At 32.8% G+C, this 24,386-nt stretch overlaps 1 protein-coding gene and 1 non-coding gene across 2 annotated transcripts in view; one reads left to right on the top strand and one right to left on the bottom strand.

Moving 5' to 3' along the window:
- DPP10 (dipeptidyl peptidase like 10) overlaps positions 1-24,386 on the top strand; it is a 641,699-nt gene that overhangs the window by 493,661 nt on the left and 123,652 nt on the right. Inside the window, exons 6-7 of the mRNA XM_020288521.2 lie at positions 4,943-4,995; positions 5,096-5,177. Of these exons, the coding sequence (XP_020144110.2) occupies positions 4,943-4,995; positions 5,096-5,177 (135 nt within the window). The remainder of the gene's footprint in view (positions 1-4,942; positions 4,996-5,095; positions 5,178-24,386) is intronic.
- Positions 16,426-16,532, bottom strand: LOC142872835 (U6 spliceosomal RNA). Its single transcript, XR_012920921.1, has one exon. It is a non-coding gene; the product is annotated as a U6 spliceosomal RNA (small nuclear RNA).

The following is a 24,386-nucleotide window of genomic DNA, read 5'->3' as shown; positions in this document are numbered from 1 at the left end:
CATCCCCCAGGCAGCACCTTTTAGGAGTGAATTTATCCATCCCTTCCTCCCCCTACCACCTTTGGGCATAGAATACTATTTTAATTATGGAAGTTTACAAAACAAGAAGTATTTGAGATCTGGGAACACACACACACATACATCAAAAGACAGTGCATTTAGAGGAAAGAGCTGTAAGCTGGGAATAAAGGGCTAGGTTCTAATTATCTGTAGATGGCAAACTCTGGCTTTGTAGGACACATATAGATGAGACCAAAACCCTATAATTTGTTACTTCAATCTACTATGGGTTTGCAGACAAGTCAGGGCTAACTTCTTTATCATAGTCTTCCATCTCAACACACCTGCTGAGAGAAACAAACGTTATCAGGCTAAGAAGTACAGAGCAGGAAGTGGATTGATATATCCCCTTCTCTAGTTCACACCATTTGGAGGATGTCTAAGTCTGAATTTGCAAATAGAGAAGAGCCAGCAACCTCTACAACAAATATGAAAATAGACCAGCATTCAATATTTATACCCGTTTTGTCTCAGTGATTGTTTGGGTGGCCTGCTTTGCCTAAAATGATAATGCCCAGCAACACTTTCTCTCAAGTTGGACGGGAGCCTAGTCATCAATTGCAGTGTGTTAGGTGATGCACAGATGAGATAAATCATCTTTTTTTATTCATAACATCATTCACATATTTGTCTACTTTGACGACCAAGTGCTCGCTTGACAGTTTCCTTTGGCAACAGAACTTTTCGAGACAGAATAAGTGTTGACAGAGGTGGTCACACTTCTCATCTCTTTGTAAGCTGTGGTAGTAAATTCAAGATTTAAAATCTGTAGTCAAATATGGAGTTTTATAGAATACAACATAAATGTCAAAATAGACACCAGAAAAAAATTATTTTTGCTTCTGCAATCCTATAGTGAAGGCAATCTCAGATTTAATGGTTATTCCAAAAGAAATGGGAGAATAAAGCTTCATTGTAAAATATAATACTTTAACAAAGGGGAAGGTTTGCAATTTCAATGCAAAGAGAGAACACTAGTACTTCTTTGCTAAATATGTGGCTAATCATGTTTAATTGAAGCTATTATTGCAATGAGAAGAAATAACAATTTGACTTCTAGGGAGTTTAATTGGCAGTATTGTAATATTTGTGCAATGTTACCTCTACTACAAGAATAAAAGAAGCTTTTACAGTTGTATACTGAAAAATGAAAGTATCAATATAAGTTCTGTAAATTCTGGAAATAATAATATAGCTAGCTAAAGAAAAATTTTCTTCACTAGATTCACATAGCTTGGAGAAAAATAATTTTCTCTAAAATATACTCATCATCTCTTTTTCTAACCCATCTATTGCAAGTTTTCTCATTTATTCCTCATTACATTTCCTCATGTATTTTGCTATTTCATCATCTCTAGTTAGGAAGAACCAAAATATAGAGATATTTTTATATTATGCACTACGGTCCTAATTTGAAACTTAATGTCATTCTGTCATGGGTTCTGTGATCCTTGAGAAGATGGCCTTAAAAAAGAAACAGGGTTTTTCAGGGATAGTACTAAAATCTCTTGAAATTACACACTTGCATTCAACTACTTAATATACTATTTTCAGCCATGATTGTGAAGGGCAGGGGAGTATTATCCCACTTTGTCTTCACCAACAAACACTTCAACATGCATGAGTTTTTCCCCATCAGAATCATTACTCAACAAACACCAATCAAGTGTTCCATGTGAACCTGACACTGTGCCAGGTAATGGAGAGGGTGAAAAGTGATACACACAGGACCTGGTAGCATTGTAGTGGGAAAGGCAAATGTACATAAAACATTTATACAATTTGCGCTGCAGAGTGAGAAATGTCCTGGGTCTACTGTACACTGTGAGATAGAAGGATTTCAATTGGGGAGAGCAATATGCATTCATTAAAGGGGCAATATGGGAAAATTCTACCTCAATTAAGGTAGTATGCCATTGAAAATAAAAAAGCATCAGAAGTTCTGGAAACACAGTCAAAATTCATCTAATTTGTGATGTAGTAGGTGATAGGTGTGGAAAAATGTGTAGAAGCCCTGACACTAAAATCCTAAAGATCAGATAAAGCCATTTGAACTTGTTTGTGTATATGTGTATAACTTTTTTTTTAAATTTCAAAATATTAAGGGGGTACAAATGTTTTTGTTACATGGATAGCTTTTTTTTTAGATAAATTATGAAATTTATTTATATTTCGCCTTTTGAAAGCCAGAACATAACAAATTTCACTTTCTGGAAAGTCATCTTATTAGAAATACATGAAGTGCACTTAATACAAGGAAATAAGTTTCTTGGTACCACCGAGATGGACATATGCTCTCTCATCAGTTCCCTGAAATGAAGGGTTTTGTCAAATTTCCCTCCAAACTTCTACTGAGATGATCTCAATTTAGGGAGGTCTGAGTAAACTTTTTCCAGAAATTACAGGGAAGAAAAAGAAGTAGACCTTTAACATTTGGGTCCTCCCAAGGAAGCACATTAGAAAAAACCATTTTGCCCCAGTGGGCCTCATTTTCGCTGGTGACTAGGCATTTGCAACTGTTTACTGGCAGACAGGGAGAGGCCACAGCAGCAGTTACAGGCCCATTGTCAACTGCAACCTCAGCTACTGGCCAGAAAAAATTTCCATATTCACACTAGATGTGTGACATGAAAGAATGAACCTAAATCCATATGCCTTTTGGTCGATCAGAGGTTCTGCTCCTACAGATCAGGGTGACAGCTCTTAACTTCAAACTTCTAGAGCTGTTACTAAAGAAAGTTTCTAGTAGACAGCTTTTATTAACAACTCTTCATCATGAGATGTGCCTTAAGAACAGTGTCTTGGTGGAAGAGACAAGAGGGTGCAATAGTGGATTTCCTACAGCTTCACTCTATATTCAGAAAGGAGGTTTTCAAACACGGATTTACATGTTGAAAGCAGTGTCATAAGGAAACCATCTGTGATAGAGAAACAATGCTTAGTTTAATCTAAGTTACCACATAGAAGATAAAAGAACTAGTATTCACTGGAGCCTCTAAACCTCTTCCTTCCTATTCATTCAAGGAGTCCTTTTCATTCTTTAAGGACTAGAATGTAAGCAGGCTCCCAGAGAGGCAAACATGACCCAGTAATTTGAAAATACCTCACTAGTTTGAAAATCAGAACCAAAAAGCTATGGCCTCCCACCTCTCTTAGCTGACCCTCCTTCCCACTTACAGATAAACAGATTCAACTTTCCTAACCTGGAAACACTTTCACAAAAACATATGGTTACACTTTCTCCTAAAAAGGCACCATGCAGGCATTTAAGACTGAACCAGTTAATTCTAAGGATGTGCGGGAATAGTAGGAAAATATCACTCATCAAAACTTCCAGCACTGGATCATGCTAAACCCAGAACATTCACCCCGAGGACTTATGAAATACATCCCAGGATGGCAACCCCAGCTTCCAGCAGCTGCCATCAATGGCCAATGGATAGCTTTTTTTATGTTAAAGTTAGGGCTATTAGTGTGCCCGTCACCCAGATAACGATGATTGTACCTGATAGGTAGTTTTTTACGGCTCCTTCTAGTCCTCACTCCCTTCTTGATTTTCAATGGCCTTTGCATCTCTCATGTGTGTCCATTGATTAGCTCCCACTTATTAGTGAGAACATGTGACGTTTGTTTTTCCATTTACTTTACTTAGGATTATGGTCTCCAGTTCCATACAAATTGCTGGAATAGACATTATTTCATTCTGTTTTATGTCTGGGTAGTACTCCATGGTGTGTGTGTGTGTGTGTGTGTGTGTATATCACATTTTATTAATCCACTCATGAATTGATGGGCACTTGGGTTGATCAACATCTTTGAGATTGTGAATTGTGCTGCAACAAACATTCCAGTGCAGGTGTCTTTTTGATAAAATAACTTCGTATCCTTTGGGTAGATACTCAGTAGTGGGATTGCCACTACTGAGTATCTACATAGATATCTATAGTATCTATATAGATATACCAGGTTGAATGGTATATCTATATTTATTTCTTTGAGGAATCTCCATACTGTTTTCCATAGAGGTTGTATTAATTTGCAGGCCTACCAACAGTATATACTAAATAAGTTTTTCTCTCCCTGTATCCATGATGGCATCTATCATTTTGACTTTTTAATCATGGCCATTCTGACAGTGGTAAAGTAATATTTCACTGTGGTTTTAATTTCCACTTCCCTGATGATTAGCAAGGTAGAGCATTTTTTCATATGTTTCTTGGCCATATTTGTCTGTCTTCTTTTATAAAACTTCTGTTCATGTCTTTTTCCCACTTTTTAATGGAGTGATTTGTTTATTCTTACTGATTTGTTTGAGTTATTTATAGATTGTGGATATGAGCTCTTGATTGGATGTATATTTTGTGAATATTTTCTCCTGTTCTGTAGGTTGTCCATTTACTCTTTTGATTATTTCCTCTGCTATACAGAAGCTTTTAAATTAATCAAGTCCCATTTATTTGTTTTTGTTGTTGTTGCAGTTGTCTTTAGGGTCATAGTCATAAATTCTTTGCCTAGGCCTATGTTTAGAAGAGTTTTTCCTACATTTTCTTCTAGAATTGAACTTTATTTTATAGGCAATGGGAAGTCAATGAAAATTTTGAACAAATGGTGATATAATCATAATTATTTTAAGGGCAGAGTGGATTAAATAAGGGATGGTATTGGTTGTAGGAAGAAGCATTAGGAGGTTATTGCAAAAAGGCACAAAGGAGGTAATAAACTCCTGAACTGTAATATTTCACATTTTGATTTCTCCTTAACATCAACTCCTGGATTTCCTGGTTTTTATCATGTATATATATGATATATACAATCACACAGACATATATACACATGTAAAGATAGGGCTATGGTTGATAATGCTTCTTTTTTTTAATTTCAGATTTTTCATTATTCATATACTGCCTCATATGTGATTTACAATATACATACTAGGTAAGTTATTTGATTTTCTGGTTTTCATGAGCAACTGTCTGACTAAATTGTTGGTGTAAATGTCAGTTTGTTCATGTAAAAATATTTACATTTTTTTAAGGGAAGTTTGGGAGTTAAATCCTCCAGAAGTAGAGGATTCCGTCTTGCAGTACGCAGCCTGGGGTGTCCAAGGGCAGCAGCTGGTAAGCACAGGCATTGGTATGCACCACATACTGCCAGCCGTGGTCCTGTGGAAAATGTTTACAGAAACCATTTCCTTGGAAAAATTTTCCTCTTACACTTGATGTTTTTCTAATTTCCATTATATCTTTTACCTAGTATTCTAACTTAAGAACATACCAAATGATGCTAGTATAATTTTACTAATTAATTAAAAAGAAAAAGATTTTATCAAGTAATGTATGACTAAACTGCTAGTTAATAATGAAATCTACAAGAGATCCACAGTTACCAGGGTATAGTTCTGTGCAATTTCCATTATATAATATTGTCAATTTCCATGCAAAACTTGAAAAAGAGATTGTTTATTCTTAAAGGATTGTTCAGGGTAAAAATCTTAGGATTATTTTGTATTTTCTTAAGTGGGGAAATTTTATCAATTATATTTTGATATTACAAGAAATTAAAAATGATAATTACTGATGTATAAAAGCAGTTTAAGCAAAATTCTATTCTTGGATATGTCTCACGGTGCCCATGTAGACTCTCTCGATGGAATACTGCTCAAGGAGTACTGCTGTTGCTCATATGGCATGTGTTTGCTCAAATATGTTAATACTAAGCATCATCAAATTGATTTCTAAATCATATCTTAAGTGTTTATATACCTACCAGCAACAATGAGAGAGTCTCCTTTATTCCATATCCTTACCAACACCTAGATTTTCCATACTTTTAAATCATCACCCATATGATGATTGGTATGAAATGATACTTTATTGTGGCTTTATTAACATTGACTCTTTCCTTGAATTCTAATGATTTAGGGCAACGTTACATGTACTGTCTATTTCTGTTCCTTCATATTTGAAATATTTAGTAATGTATTTTGCCTATTCTCATTTTTGTCCTTTTTTAATTTAAAAGAGTTTCTTATATGTTCTGGATATTAGTACATTATTGAGTCTATCTTTATCCAGTTTTTGGTTTGACTTTTATTCTCTTTCTGGATCCCTTTCTACAAACAGAATTTTTAAATAGATATAGTCTGATTTATAAAATATATAGTTTGTACATTTTGCTATTTAAGAAATCCTTAAAATGAAATCATACATTTTTGTGTCAGTTACCTTCTTCTAGAATTTTTCAAGTGGGTCTATGTCCTAAGACTAGTGTCTTAACTAAAATAAGCCTTAATATCTGGAAAAGCTCTTTCATATGCTACGTTTTTCATTTTCAGATAAACTTGACTCTTCAATATTTTAGCTTTTCATATGAATGTGAGAATTGCCTTTCAAGTTATATGCCCACCTTTGGAATTTCAAATGACAAATTGAATCTGTATGCCAATCTTGGGAAATTAACATCTTAATGATACTAAATCTTAGTATCTATCAATATTTTATATATATTTAGTCATCTGGGACTTTTTAAATATCTCAGTCAAGTTTTATAATTTTCTACTTAGAGGTTGGAACCTTATAATCTTGGTTGTTTCTTTAAATGCTTATATTTCTTATATGAAAAATACTGTTCGTTCCTGGTGAATAGAAAGATACTAAAATTATGTATTGATTTTTGTATATATTAACCTTGCCACAGATAATTATAAATTCCAAATGTTTCTATGTAGACTATCATAGTATTTTTTAATAATGATATATTGCTCTTACATTCCAATTTTTATAACTTCTATTTGTTTAAAATCCTCCCTAATTAGTTAACCTATGAATGTATCTATGTATGGTAGTTTTGTTTTGTTTTTGTGAGAAGGCTTTAAATCACTGATTGTATTAAGGTTTATAGGATTAAATTTTGCAATTATTTTTTTAGTTAGTTTTGGTAACACATTTCTAAAAATCTACTTCACCTAAAGTTTCCAATTTTTTAGCAAATTTTATTACATTCTTTTATTATCCTTTTAATTTTTACATTTGTTGTTATATTTTTCTTCATTTCTGATATAATTTATAACTATTTTCCTTTTTTCCTATTCATTGATGGTTAATATTAATAAATTTTATATTTGTCTTTTCAATATGCCAACATTTAAATTTATTTGATTCATTCTATTATGACTTTTTTTTCTTTTATAATGTTTACACTGAAAACTATAGAATTTTCTCTAAATTCTGCTTAATCATTACCCAGGTTTGTTACTGTAGTAATATTTGTAATAGAACTTAATTTTAATATTTTTTAATTTCCATTGTGGTATCTTATTTCAAGTAAATTATTTTGATGTTTGTTTTTAAGTTTACAAAAGTATGAAATTGGTTTTGAAACTTATTTGTAAATTTCATAAATAGGCCTTATAATATTGACTTTGAAATTGACCAGGCTTGCTTTATGGCATAGTAGGATTTTTAAAAATATTTTTCATGTGGTGAAAAATGTTATGTATTTTTACATGACAGGTACAGTGTTACATATGGGTTTATTAGATAGCTGTTAATAAATATGTTTCTAGGATATATTTATTACTAATTATAATAGATATGTATTTTTTTTCCTTTGGTGTTCTGTCAGTTTTTCATTATCCAATTTGAATCATGTTTTTAAGAGTAAGGGAGTTTTAAAATGATAAATAAATCTTTTTAGTGAATTTAAATTCTTGATATTTAAATTAATATGTTTATGCAATTTATATTTAATAATTCTGACTGGCCAACCCTAACTCAAACCTTTAATAGAATCTTTAAACAGAGTTTAGAATCTTAAATTATTTTTTAAATTAGAATTGCTGTTCCAACAAAAGCTGAGTGAGCTAAAGTATGTTTCTTATTTCCCATGAGCCTCAATTTTTGTCATCTATGAAATAGAAGTATCTGTACTATCATATCATTGTGATAATTATTTTGGAAAAATATACCATTTTTATTAATATAATGCACATAACTATTATTTTTATTCAACTTTATAAATCTAGGAAATGATTTCTTAAGCTGAAAGCATAAGAAATTTCTGTATTGGTGAAATACAGATGTAGTATTAGATATTTTATATCAGAAAAAAGCTATAGAATAACATACTGTTACTAAATGAGGCTCCTTTTCATTGGAAAAAAAATCTGGACCTGTAAATATTCTGAAATTTGGTCTTTGCCAGTGGTTTGTCATGTATCTTGGGCCAAGTCATTTTTCTTCTTGGTATCTAATACATATAATCAGTAAAATGAAGGCATTTGACTCTGCTTCTTTTCTTTAGTCACATAAAATATATTATTCATTTTCTTAAAGTTTTTTTGTTTCAGCATATTACGGGGGTACAAATGTTTAGGTTATGTATATTGCCTTTGCTCCACCCAAATCAGAGCTTGAAGGGTGTCCATCCCCCAGATGGTGTGTACCACACCCATTAGGTGTGTATATACCCAACCCTCCTATCTGCCAGACACCTATTGAATGTTATTACTATATGTGCACTTAACTGTTGATCAGTTAATGCCAATTTGATGGTGAGTACATGTGGTGCTTATTTTTCCATTCTCATGATACTTCACTTAGTAGAACGGGTTCCAATTCTATCCAGGATAATATAAGAGATGCTAGATCACCATTGTTTTTTGTGGTGAGTACAACTCCATGGTATACATATACCACATTTTATTAATCCATTGATGGATTGATGGGCACTTGGGTTGTTTACACATCTTTGTAATTGTGAATTGTGCTGCTATAAACATTCTAGTGCAAATGTCTTTTTTATAGAATGTCTTTTGTTCTTTTGGATAGATGCCCAGTAATGTTATTACTGGATCAAATGGTAGTTCTACTTGTAGCTCTTTGAGGTATCTCTGTATTACTTTCCATAGAGGTTGTACTAGTTTGCAGTCCCATCAGCAGTGTATGAATGTTCCTATCTCTTTGCATCCATGCCAACATTTATTATTATGGGACTTTTTGATGAAGGCCATTCTCACTGGAGATAAGTGATATCTCACTGTGGTTTTGATTTGCATTTCCCTGATGATTAGAGATGTTGAGCATTTTTTCATATGTTTATTGGCCAATATTCTGTCTTCTTTTGAAAAGCTTTTGTTCATGTCCTTTGCCCACTTTTTGATAGGCTCGTTTGACTTTTTCTCACTGATTTTCCTGAGTTCTGTATAGATTCTAGTTATCAGCCCTTTATCGGATGTGTGACATGTGAATATTTTTTCCCATTCTGTAGAAAAGGATGCAACAAAAAAAGAAAACTATAGACCAATATCCCTTATGAATATAGATGCAAAAATTCTCAACAAAAATCCTAGCAGACAAAATGTGGATGCTTATCAAAAGAATAATCCATCACAACTAAGTGGGCTTCATCTCAGTGATGCAGGGATGGTTCAACATATGCACATCTATAAATGCAATTCACCACATAAATAGAAGAAAAAACAAGGACCACATGATCCTGTCAATAGATGCAGAACAGGCATTCGACAAAGTTCAACACTCTTTTGTGATAAGAATGCTTAACAAAATAGGCATAGGCAAGACTTACCTAAAAATGATACAAGCCATATATGACAAACCCACAGCCAACATCATACTGAATGGGGAATAATTGTAAGCATTCCTACTTAGAACTGGAACCAGACAAGTTTGCCCTCTATCACCACTTCTATTCAACATAGTGCTGCAAGTCCTAGCCAGAGCAATCAGACAAGAGAAGGAAATCAAAGGCATCCAGATGGGGCCAGAAGAGTTCGAACTATTGCTCTTTGCCAATGATATGATCTTATATCTAGAAAACGCCAGATATTTTGCCATCAGACTACTAGAATTGATAAACAAATTCAGCAAAGCCTCAGGTTACAAAATCAATATTTTAATTTTTGTTAAAAGATTTTGAATTTTTAAATTTCAGAATCAATGGGATAAAAAAGGGAGAATATGAAAGGCTGAAAAAGAGTTAAGGAGTAATTACCATGACAGATTTTGTTCATTATTTTAAAATCATACCTTGACACTGTAAAATATTTCCAGATTCATCTGTGTAGTAGATTAGTGTTCTGGCATATGAAAAATATTTTTCATATACAGAAATAACTTTCATAACAATTTTCATTGTGTCTTAGTGGATACATTCTTATACAATGAGATACCATCTTAGTCAAATCAGAATGGCCATTATTAAAAAGTCAAAAAATAATAGATGTTATATGTTAGTCAAATGGGAATTAATTGTAGTTTCTACCTGATAGGAGATTCATTTGTTATGAGGATTAAATAAAGTTATTGTTTATAAAGTAAAAAAAAAATCAACAGTAAAATAAATTATGTAATTTTTGTTCTTTAATTTTCCACATATTTAAAATGACTTTATCAACTTAGACAAAAGGGACATTGAGAAAATAGTGATAAATATTTGCTTTAAAATATCAAGAAATGCATGCACAAAGTTGCCACACATTAGACTTGAAGCTGATTAAACATATTTGCAGTTGTGTTCACAAAGAAATGCCACAAAATACTTATATTCACTATAATTTCCACACTAAATAGTTGAAAGGTTGACTAAATAATTATGAAGAAAACAAGTCAGTAATTAAAATGAAAAATGTCTGCAATGGTCTGGACACCATAGATTGTAGATAGATGTTTGCCTTTATCATATGGATATTTAAAGACATTTTAAAACAGTATACTTCATCTGCCTTTGTAGGACTGGCTAGATATATTCCATTATGATGTTCCTGAATAGTGACAGCAAAAGTTACATAAAAATACTAGATATAAATGTACCAGGTTTGATTCAGAAAAGGCATGTACTCAATGTAGTATTCATGGGCAGTGGTGAGTGAGCACCAAGAAGTGGGCAGGTGCTCTCATACTTTGTGCTTCACTCTGATGTTATGAACAATAAAACCGGTCCATTGGGACAGAATCAAATTCAGAACAAATAAAATTCCAAAACCCAGAAATCCAAGATAACTTCATCTTGGTATTACTAGAGAATCCTTTGGAAAATCTTTAAAACTTTGTTTAGTTTTAGTTTTTCATGCCTGAGAGGATTCTACACTTAAGCCAAAAGAATATCACTTGATATACTCAAGAAAGTAGTATTAATTGTGTGCATTTTATTGTGTGATTTTTATTTATTATTGATTCCTTATTTTTAGTATTTTTAAAAATTATAAAAATACTTGAAAATTTATAGGTACTCTGATAGGAGCCATATTGCAGGTGTTTGAATCCTGATTCCATTACTCACTAGCTGCTGAATTAGAGAACACTATTTAATCTGTATATGCCCTATATTTATCATCTTTAAAATAGAGATAATGGAGTACTTTACCAATACTGCTATTCTGATTTTTAATGCAAATTTTTAATATAAAGCAATTTGAATAGTTTCTGAAGTATATCAATTATTTTGTCAGTGGTCACTTTTATTCTAAAAAGACCTAAATAAAACCTTTTGTATGTGAATTTTAGCATCTTAGGGAATTTGAGTGTTACTAGTTTTGTGTAGAACTAAATCTAAATTCTTGCAATAGAATTTCCAAAGTCTTTTGGGGAAGTTTTGGAGGGAATTCCATATTTGTCAGGGTTGTCTTTTGTGTACATGCAAACATGAATTTAAATAAAATAAAGGACATATCTTTACACATGGTTAATGGCCCATTTCATGTGAGTATGGCATGCTTTGTCAATATTTGAAGCCATCAGCAAACTCAGCAATATGATTTCATTAGAGGTGAGTCATTACGATACCTTAATTAGTTTTGCACTAAATAAATTACAGTCTTAGTGTTTACAAAGGATAATTAATTTCTTATCCTTAATTTTCAGTGTCCAATCTTATTTGCTGTAAAAGAAAGTCCTGGCTGTGGAGAAGAGAGGTAAAGGACTGACATAATTTACAAATGAAGAGGGTCCATGTTAGAATTCAAAGGATTAAGGAGAATTTTCAGTAGCACTAAGTGTGAGGGAAGGCAATTTGGATGTGTCAAACTTGTAAGAAAAAAGAACTTGAAATAATAAAAGATGCATTATTCAGAGAAAGTGGTGAGTAGACCACTTTAGCTTTAGTATATGTTTTACAAAAAGAAATGGTTTCAGGGAAGGTGTCTGAGAAGATGATAAAAAAGAAACACTAGGAATCTATCTTACCACTTAGAGAATAATTCGTAGTAGACATATAACTATTGAGAACTTTAGAGTCTATTGAAAGCTTGCAACTTTCATGAGAAGATTTTAATGGAAATTTGTGATTAATTTCAATTGATTTCAGCTTTTAGCTCAGCAGCAGCTACCTATCTCTGGCCCCCCTATCTCTAACCTATCTCTGTGGCAGCTGGCTGTGCATATGTTCCTGGAGCATCCATACGGCTTGCAGGAACTAGGGTAAACAATGGAGATACTGGGATTCAAATAGTGGAGATTTGTGTTCTTATTGCTGATTGCCATTTCTGATCATCAAGTTGCAGAGAGGCAGCCAGCCATTGCTTTACATCCTTGCATCCTTATTACAATCCACTCTCTCTCCAGCTAAAGTAAATTTCAGAGTGGTTAAAAGGCCAGTGCCCTTCTCTTCCTTTATTTTTCTCTTTTTCTATTTTTGATTGTCAGCCATTAAAAACTAAGACATTTAAAGGCAACTGAATATATAGGGCATATTAGAAAATCACCACTCATGCACAGGAAAAGGTACAGGCTTACAAAAGACCTTAGGACTTTAAGATTACATCTTAAGCTATTCTCAGCATGGAGGCACTCTATAGAAATAATAATAAAAGCAGAAAACCATGAGAAATGGGGAGAATCTGATTTCCAGAGATACCAAATTACTAATATTCGATTCAAATGTCCAGTTTTCTACAATAACAAAAAAATCACAAAGAATACAAAACAATAGGGAAATATGGCTCATTTAAAGGTAGGGACAACAAAACTTCCTGAGGAAGGCCAGGTGTCAGATGTACTAAATACAGCCTTTAAGACAACCATCTTAAAATGCTGAAAAATAAAGAAAGTGATAGAAAAAGTTAAGATCATCATGAACAAAATATCAGCATAGAAAACCTAAGAAGTTCTAGAGCTGAAAATTACAATAATTGAAGTGAAAATTAAATAGAGACATTAAAGGTATATTTGAGCACATAGAAAAAATCAGTGAACTTCAAGATAGGATAATTGAAATTATTGAGTCTCAGGAACATAAAGAATAAAAGATTAAAAAATGTGAAGAGCACTCTATATAGGTGATGGACACACTTATAACTTTGACGTAAACTATACAAAAGCAATTCATCTAACCACAATGTTTGTACCCCCATAATATTCTGAAATAAATAAATTTAATTTAAAAAAAGAAAAAAAGAGTGAAGAGAGTCTAAAGACCTCCGGGACACCATTAAGCCAGCCAACATATGCCTTATGGGAGTGTCATAAGTGAGAGAGAGAGAGAAAAGAAGATGAGAGATTATTTGAAAAAAAAATAGTGCCCCCAAATTTCCCAAATTTGATGAAAGTCATGAGTATAAATATCCAAGCTCCTCAAAAACTCCAAATAGGATGAATTCAGAGACCCTCACCAAAACATATTATAATCAAACTGTTGAAAACCAAAGACGAAGTGAATCTTGAAAGCAACCCAAGAGAGGGTTCTTGTCACAGATAAGGGATTCTTAATAAGATTATCATCAGGTTTCTCATCAGAAATATTTGAGGCTTGCAGGCAGTAAGCTGTTGTATTCCAAGGCTAATAGAACAAAAAAATAAAACATGTCAAACAAAAATTCTGTATCTGGCAAAACTGTCCTTCAGAAATGAGGAAGAAATTAAGACATTCCCTGATAAACAAAAACTGAAAGAGTTAGCACTAGACTTTCACTGCAAGAATTACTGCAACAAGTCCTACAAATTGAAATGAAAGGATGATAGATAATAACTCAAAGGTGTATAAATAAATAAAGATCCTAGTAAATACCTGGTAAATTATAAAAGATAATGTTATCACAATGGTTTATAACCACACTTTTTGTTTTCTATGTGATTTGAGAAACTAAGACATTAAAAATTATTAGTCTAAAAGCTAATATTAGTTTAACTTCAATTTGTAATTTGACATTTTGTTTTTGACATAATTTAAGAGGCTAATGCACTAAAATTTCTTAGTTAATATTTTTGGACATACAGTGTACAAATATGTAAATTGTGATCTCCATAGCTGGAAGAATTGGGAACAACGCTATGAATGAGCAAATTTTTTTGATGTTATTGAAGTTGTTATTAGTGTTATAATTTTAGGATGTGATATATAATCACCATCGTAACAACAAAGAAAATAACAATAGAACATACACAAAAGGAAATGAAAAGAAAATTAAAACACTTCCCACAAAAATTAACCTAGAAGAGACAGTGATCTAGAAAATGAGGTTCACAACACAAGCAAATAGAAAAACATCCCCTGCTCATGGATTGGTAGAATCAACATTGTTAAAATGTCCATACTACCCAAAGTAATTTACCAATTCAGCCCAATTTCCATCAAAATACCAGTGTCATATTTCAAAGATGTAGAAAAAATAATCCTAAGTTTCATTTGGTGAAGTTTAGGTGAACCAAAAAAGAGCCAAAGCAATCTTAATTAAAAAGAACAAGTCTGAAGTCATCACATTACCTGACTTCAAATTATACCACAAGGATATGGTAACCAAGACAGCATGGTGTTGATATAAAAGTAGAGACATAGACCAACAGAACGGAATAAAACCATCTATCTACAACCAACTGATCTTCAACAAAGAAGATAAAGACATACACTGGAGGAAGGAAGCCCTAGTCAATAAATGGTGCTGGGAAAATCGGATAACCACAAACAGAAGAATGAAACAGGATTCATATCTCTCACCATATACAAAAATTAACTCAAGATGGATTAAACACTTAAATGTAAGGCATGAAACCATAAAAATTCTAGAAGAAAATAAAGAGAAAACTCTTCTAGACATTGACTTAAGCAAAAAATTTATGACTGAGACACCAAAGGCAATTATAGCTACAAGAAAAATAAATAGGTGGGGCTTAATTAAATTAAAAAGCTTCTGCACAGAAAAAGAAATAATCAATAGGGTGAATAGGCAACCTGCAGAATGGGAGAAAATATCCACAAACTATACATCTGATGAAGGGCTGATATCTAGAATTTACAAACAACTCAAACAAATCAGCAAGAAAAAACACAAACACCCCAATGAAAAGTGTGCAAATGATATGAACAGAAATTTTGTGAAAAAAGATAGACAAGTGGCCAATAAACATATGAAAAAAAAATACTCAACATTGCTAATCATCAGGGAAACGCAAATTAAAACCATAATGCGATACCACCTTACCTCTATCATAATGGCTATTATTAAAAAATCAAACTGAAATAGATGATGGCATGGATGCAGAATAAAAGGAACACTTATACACTGTTGGTAGGACTGTAAATTAATATAATTTATATGGAAAACCATATGGAGATTCCTCAAAGAAATAAATGTAGACCTATCATTCTATCCTGCAATCCTACTTCTAGGTATCTCCCCAAAGGAAATGAAGTGATTTTATCAAAAAGCCACTTGTACTCACATTTATTGCAGCACAACTCACAATTGCAAAGATGTGGAACCAATCTTAATGCCCATAAATTCATGAGTGGATAAAGAAAATATATATACACACACACACACACATACAAACAGACACACACACACACCATAGAGTACTACTCATCCATATAAAGAAATGAAATAATGTCTTTTGCAGCAATGTGGATGGAAATGGAGATCATTATCCTAAATTAAATATCTCAGGAATAGAAAGTCAAACATATGTTCTCACTAATAGGTGGGAGCTAATAGATAGCTATCCATGGGCACAAACCAATATAAAGGACATGAAAAACCAAGAAGGGGGAATGGTAAAGGGGTGGTTATGTGATAAAAACGTACCTATCTGGTGCAATAAACACTGTTTGTTGATGTGCATACCAAAAGCCCTGACTTAAGCATTGTACAAGTAATAAAATACATGTAATAAAAATACTTGTACCCTCTTAATTAGTATTTTAAAATAAAAAAATGCCATCCAAGGTATAAAATTTTAAAAAAAGAAAGAAAATGAGGGTCACCAAAGCTATAAAGTATATAGAATAAAAATAGCAAAATGTCATAAAATGAAATTATTCCTGAAGAAGTAATTACTTCAGATAAGTGTATAGATGTAAGTAGATTAAATTCTCTAGTCAAAAGATAGAGATAGGCAAAAAAATTTCAAGTAACCCAGGATTCTACTATATACACACTAAAAGAGGTTAATTTTTGTGCAGGGGCCATGCTAATCTTCTCTGTATCGTTCCAATTTTAGTATATGTGCTGCCGAAGCGAGCACAAGAGGTTAATTTTCGATCCAAAGACACAAATAGGTTGAAAGTAAAAGGGTGGAAGAAACTTTTTCATGCAAACAGTAACCGAAAGAGAACAGAGGTGGCTATACTAGTATACTCTGAGCAGACTAAAATACTTACATAGAAAACAAAAATGATCTAAAATTAACAACACTTTACAATATATGGTAATAGCAAAAGAAGAACAAAGTGAACCTAATCTAGCAAAGAAAAGGAGATAATAAAGATTAGAGCAGTTATAAAAATAGAGAAAAGAAAAATAGTAGAGAAAACCATTGAAATAATTTTTGGTTCTTCAAAACATCAACAATATTGACAAACCTTTAGCTAGTTTTACTAAGAAAGAGAAGACTCAAATTACTAAAAACAGGATTGAAAGTGGGGCCATTATGACTGATTTTACAGAAATTAAAAATATTATAATGTAGTACTCTTAGAATGTTTACATTAATAAACTATATAACCTAAATGAAATTAACAAATTACTAAAACCATAAACTCTACCATAATGCAATCATGAAGAAATAGAAAAATCTGAATAGACACATAACTAATCTGGCTATTCATTCAGTAATGAAAACCTCTTGACCAAAAAAGTTCTGGACCTGATGGCATCTCTGGTGAATTCTACCAGACATTTAAAAACAAACAAACAAACAAAAAAAAACTAGCACCAGTTTTTCTCAAACTTTTGCAAAAAATTGTAAAGGAGGGAATACTTCCTAACTCATTCAATGATGTCATTATTACCCTGATACCAAAGCCAGATGAACTTGCTACAAGAAAATAAAACTACAGTCCCAGATCCCTTAAGAACATTGATGCAAAAATTCTCATCAAAATACTAGTAAACCAAATTTAACAGTATATTAAAAGAATTATACAACCAAGTAGGATTTATTCCTGGAATTCAAGGATGGTTCAACACATGAAAATTGATTAATGTAACGCACCATGTTAATGAAATTTAAGAAAGAAAACAATCATCTCAACTGATACAGAAAAAGTATTTGACAAAATTTAACACCCTTTTATGATAGAAACATTCAACAAACTAGAAATAGAAGGAAAATACTTCAACATGATAAAAGACATATATGGAAAACCCACAGTGATCATTATACTCGGTGATGAAAGACTGAAATCTTTGCTTCTGAGATCAGGAACAAGACAAGGATGCCTGATTTTTACACTTATATATACCTTAGTGCTGAAAGTCCTAGCAAAAGCAATTAAGCAAGGAAAAAAAAATAAAATGCATCCAAGTTAGAATGGAAAAAATAAAATTATCTCTGTTCACAGACTATATGATCTTATGTGTCTAAAAACCTAACGAGTACACACATCCAATATTTTAGAACTAATAAACACAGGCAAATTATTAATAGCAGGATAGAGAATCAACACACAAAATAAGTTGTAACTCTATACAGTTAGAGGGAACAATCTGAAAGAATATTGTAAAAATTCCATTTACAATAACATCAAATAGAATAGATATTTAGAAATTAAATTGGTGAAAGACTGGTACAAGGAAAACTATAAAACATTTCTTAAATTAAAAAAGATGAATGAAAAGACATCTTGTGTTCATGAGTTGGAATACTTAATATTGATAGGATGTCAATACTACCCATAGAAGTCTATAGATTCATTGAAATCCCTATCAAAATCCCAATACTGTTCTCTATATAAGTAGAAAAACCTATCCTAAAATTCACATGAAATCTCAAGGGACTTCAAATAGGCTAAATATTTCTGAAGAAAGATAAGATTGAAGGACCCACACTACTGATTTCAGAACTTACTACCAAGCTATAGAAATCAAAACTGTGTGTCATAAAATATCTGTATTGGCATAAAGACAGCTATATAAACCAACGGGATAGAATAAACTCCCACATACATGATCAAGTGATTTTCAACTAGGGTACCAAAACCATTCAATTGAGAAAGAATAGTTTTTTCCACAAATGGTACTAGGAATACTGGTTATCTACATACAAGAGAATGAATTGTTATGTAACATCACATTCAAAACTTAGACTAGTCAAAGATCTAAAAGTATAAAACTCTCTGAAGAAAATATAGAGTGGAAGCTTCCAGAAACTAGAAGGAATAAATGAGATGAAAGAATCATTATACAATGATTTCTTGAATATGACATCAAAGGTACAGACAATAAAAAAATTAAACTTCATGAAAATTAAACACTTTTGTGTATCAAGGACACTATCAACAGAATAAAAAGGCAATCTATGGAATGGAAGAAAATATTTGCAAATCATATTTCTGTTAGAAGATTAATGTTCAAAATACATAGAGAAACCTAAAACTTAACATTAAAAATCAATCAACCTGATTCAAAAATGGGCAAAAACTTACGTAGACATTTCTTCAAGAGAGATATACAAATGGCCAATAAACTCATCAAGATGCTCAATATCACTAAACATTAGTAGAATGCAAATCAAAACCAAACAAAATACTATCTTTCTCTCATTTGAAGGGTTCTAATAAAAAACCTGAAAATAACATGTGCTGGCAAGTATGTGGAGAAATTGGAACACTTGTGTATTGTTGGCGGGAATATAAAATGGTACATAGCTATAAGAAATGGTATGGTAGTTCTTCACAAAATTAAAAATATATGTACCATATGATTCATAAATTCCATTCTAGGTATTTATGCAAAAGAATTTAAATTAGAATCTCAAAAAAGTATTACCACTCCTGTGTTCACTGTAGCATTGTTCACAATAGCCAAGATGTGGAAACAACCTAAGTGTCCATCAACAGATGAATGGATAAAAGACAACGTGCTGTATGCATACAAAGAAATACTACCATGCTTTAAAAAAGAAGAAAATTCTGTAATATCCAGTGACTTGGATAAACCTTGAGGATGTTCTGCTAAGGGAAATAAGTTAGTAAAAACAAAAACTGCATGATTTTACTTATGGGAAGCAGTAGAGTAGTCAAAAACATACAGCTATGAAGTATAATGGTAGTTTCCAGATTCTGGTGAGAGGGAGAAATGGAGAGTTGTTTTTTAATGGATATAGAGTTACAGTTTTGTAAGTTGAAAAAGTTCTGTGGGTAGATGGTGGTGATAGTTGCACAATATGAATGTACTAAATATCACTGAACTGTGCATTGAAAAATGGAAAATTTTATGTTACTTACATTTTACCACAATTTAAAAAATGGTACAAATGAGAGAGATTGGACTAGTAGGGAAAGAGAAGGTGTCAAATGGAACAAAGGAGGGAACCCAGAAACAGATCAATTCATGCAGGAGACTTGATATGTGACACAGGGGTGTGGAAATCAGCAGGAAAGAACAAACTAATAAAGGGGGCTAAGATAATTGATTATCAATATAAAAAAGAGGTAAGTTTGGGTTTCTATATGATATCGATCACAAAAGGTGAATTTTAGATGATTTAAACACCTAGATGTGATAAACACAATTTTTAACATTTCTGGAAGAGAGGTAGAAGACTATCTTTAGGACCTCAGGGTAGGAAAAGATGTCTCAAACAAGTTACAAAAAGAATGCACAGACCAAGAAAATGTTCACAGATCCACATATATTAAAATATAAAACCTCTGATCAGGCCGGGTGTGGTGGCTCACGCCTGTAATCCTAGCACCCTGGAGGCAGGCGGATTGCTTGAGGTCAGGAGTTTGAAACCAGCCTGAGCAATAGCGAGACCCCGTCTCTACTATAAATAGAAAGAAAATTAATTGGCCAACTAATATATATAGAAAAAATTAGCTGGGCATGGTGGCACATGCCTGTAGTCCAGCTACTCGGGAGGCTGAGCCAGGAGGATCACTTGAGCCCAGGAGTTTGAGGTTGCTGTGAGTTAGGCTGACAGCATGGCAATCACTCTAGCCTGGGCAACAAAGCAAGACTCTATTAAAAAAAAAAAAAAAAAAAAACCCCTCTGATCATAAAAAATACCATAAACAAAATGAAAAGACAAACCAGAGAGAAGCAGAAAGTGTGTGTGTGTGTGTATATATATATATATATATATATATATATATATATAGGATTAATGTCCAGAATGTGTAAAATATTTCAATAAATCAATACATAAAAGATCTTCCCCCTTAAAATCAGGAGAATAGGCAAAAGAGATATGACTAGGAAAGTCACCTTGGAAGAAATCAATAATGCGGGGGAAAAAAAACTCCTGTGAAAGGGAGTTTGATTTTAATATGAAGTTGAACTTTAGGAGTCTACCATTTTCAATAGTCAACACAGTTGAATGTAGGTGCCTTAATATTATTCCATCATAGTAACCAGGGAAGTGTTAAAGTCAGCTACTATTTAATACCCATATGATCATCAAAGTTGAAATCTGATACCATTTACTGGTGACAATGAGGTACATAACAGGGACTGTTATCTTGCCAGGGGGTAACTCTGAGGAACAATTTGGTGTCACAATTTAACTTTAGTTAAGTTAAAGAAGTACATATCCAAGCCCCATATACTGCTAGTGGGAATGAAAAATGGGGCAACCTCTTTGGAAAACAGTCTGGTAGCTCCTCAAACAAAGAAGTTTATAGTTAGCATATAATGCAGCAATTCCATTCCTATGTATATACCTAAGAGAAATGTCCACACAAAACTTATACACAGACGTTCATAGCAACATTATTTATAATAACCAAAAGGTGGGGGAAGAGCCGAATATCCATGAACACATGAACGGATAAACAAAATGTGGTTCATTCATACAAAGGAATATTATTCAGCCATAAAAATGAATGAAGTACTTATATGTGCTACAACATGGATGAACCTTGAAAATATGCTAAGTGAAAGAAGCCATCTTCTTTCAAAGGTCCATATATTAAAGGATTCCATTCATATGAAAGTCCAGAATTAGGAAATTTGTAGAACAGAAAGTAGATTAGTGGTTACTTAGAGCTAGAGGGATTGGGGAATAAGGATGACAGCTAAAGGGTATGGGTTTTTTCTTGTGTGTGAGATAATGCAAATGTTATTAAAATGACTGTGATAATGCTTATACACATTTTTTAATGCAGTAAGGACCATCAAACTGTGCATTTTAACAGGTGACTTCTGTGCTATGGGAATTATAGCTCAATAAAAATGTTTAAAAAAAGAAATGGTAGGTCCTAAAACAGGAAGAATATCTTAGGTATTCAATTCAAAGGGTTTCTGGTTATAGAGGGTTTCATTTTTTCTTCTCTAGTATCAGCCATACATAAGGTCTAATGGATCTCATTTCAAATTTGAGATTAGAAAAATCAATTATCAAGAAGCTTGTATCATTTCTTTACTCAATATTTAGGTAGGGAATACTAATGAATCATAATGGAATAATTCTGCTTGGGTCTAATAAGAAAAAAAAAAACAACAAACAAAAAAACAACCCCCCACCCTTAAAATATCTCAAACATCTTGACTTACAAACTTGCAATGTATTCAGGTATATATTTATGTTAATATATTATATATGTAAATGTAATAGGTGATGCAATCTCACATAAGTAAAATGTAGTAACAGTGTTTGGGATATGTCTGGGAAAATATGCAGTTACAATATACAATTTGAAGGAAAATTAATTTGTGTAGCTGTGTAAAAATCACCTGTACATCAGGTAAGAACTCCACTAAAATCTTTAGTGTCTTATAATTGGTTAAATAACATGTTTATGACTTTTCCACCTAAAGTCAGAGATTTTCAAAAGAGATATAAAATGAAATTCTCCTCTTTAATAAGCACATTTCAAACTATTTCCCTCCAGTTAAGTGTCACATATATTAGTGTAAGGAAAACCCTGAGAACTTGAACATTGATAGCTATACTTGTGTTGCTTTTAAGCTTTTTGCACAGGCCTTAAAAGTCACTAGGTAACTGTAAATTAAGTTAACTTTGCAGATTTCCTTGGGCTTTAAACTTTTTGAAGGCAGGAGCTCAAATTCTGTAATGCTTTAGCACAGTGGTCCCAACCCTGGGCCACCAGTCGGTGGCCTGTTTTGAACCAGGCCGCACAGAAGGAGGTTAGTGGTGGGTGAGTGAGCAGCTTCATTTGTATTTACAGTTGCTCCCCATTGCTTGCATCACCTCCTGAGCTGCGCCTCCTGTCAGATCGGCTGTGGCATTAGATTTTCACAGGAGCTCGAACCCTACTGCAAAACACACATACGAGGGATTTAGGTTGTACACTCCTTATGAGACTTTAATGCCTAATGATCTAGGTGGAGCTGAGGCAGTTATGCTAGTACTGGGGAGAGGCTGCAAATACAGATCATCATTAGCAGAGGTTTGACTGCACAATAAATGTAATGCATTTGAATCATCCCGAAACCATCCCCCCTTTCCCCGCCCCGTCCATGGAAAAATTGTCTTCCATGAAACCAGTCCCTGGTGCCAAAAAGGATGGGGACCGCTGCTTTAGCATATATAAGTGTATAATGAGCTATGTAGGTAGCGGGCATGGCATGGGTTTTCCACTGAAAATAATTAATGAAGGCCTTTCAGGGAACATTGTTGTAGCTTGTGCCAGATATGTGATATGGAAGATACCTGGATACTGACAGTTTCTAGGTCAGGCCAAGTCTAGAGTGAAGGAGGGAAGGGAGGGAAGGAAAGAAGAAAGGAAGGAAGGGAGGGAGGGAGGGAGGGAGGAAGGAAGGAAGGAAGGAAACCATCAATCCACTGTGTGCTATTTAGGAACACTATACAATGTTTGTGATATTTTATTCAACATTTTAGAAAAATCAAAGGGAAATCAGTACTTTATCACAAAATGTACTAATATTAATGAGACATCTGAACTTTACTTATCTCTTTCTTGAAAAGATAGGGTAGTCTTTATCACAATTTAAAGTGTTTTGATTGGTTTATCTAGCATATGTTATAGAATTGTAGACTTTTTAACTGTAAATTTAGGTCATATGTAATTCACTGTAGTCAATATTTTAGAGTTTCCACTAAGCAGACCTTTTGAATAAAATAAACATATAGATTATAATCAGTGAAAGTTCCTAAATATTACACTTGTTCTGTTTCTTTGCAAATAAATTCTTGCATATTTATCATACTTACATTTGCCCATATAGGATTATCCTAGAGTGATATCAAGTTATATTTAATCAGCAATCTAAACAAAAAATTTAAGGAAAATAATACAATTATAAAAGTCTCCATTTTAAGATGTGAATCATCTTACAGAACTCCTGAGGTAAAAAGATCCCAATTAAGAAGAATTCAGTATTTTAGTGACTTACTGTGTTTTATTAAATTGCATGCAGAGAACGGCCTAAGGGGAACAGTGGTCTGCATTAATGTCAAGACTCTTCATGTCAGAAACAAAGAACTCTAGACATCTTAGATAGTGTGGGAGAGGAGCTCCCTTGCTCTCTTCCTTAAGTACAATAAGAAAAATGAAAATAAGAAAAGAAATTTCATCTTTTATGATACCATTAATCAACCATAGCCTAATTTGTACTAATCTGTAAACTCTAAGGAACATGGAGTATAACTTCCAGCCAGTATAACTTCCAGAGCCAGCCAGGAAAGGATTGAATGTAAATACACACTTTAACATATTTTGAGAAACATAGGTAAATAGACAAATTGACGATTTTAGCTTGTTATTTCAACACTTCTTTACAGTAAAAGATGGAAAAAACTAGATAGAAAATAAGAGGAATATAAAATATTTGATCAACACAACCAACTAACTTGATATAGTTGACATTTATGGAACACTATGCCCGCCAATTATAGAATACATGGCATGTTCAAGTGCACACATTGAGCCACAAAACACATCTCCATAAAGAA

This window comes from Microcebus murinus, chromosome 8, assembly GCF_040939455.1.
Source record: "Microcebus murinus isolate Inina chromosome 8, M.murinus_Inina_mat1.0, whole genome shotgun sequence".
NCBI classification, from domain to species: domain Eukaryota; kingdom Metazoa; phylum Chordata; class Mammalia; order Primates; family Cheirogaleidae; genus Microcebus; species Microcebus murinus.
Note: the sequence above shows the minus strand (reverse complement) of the source record. Positions and strands in the feature narration are given on the sequence as shown.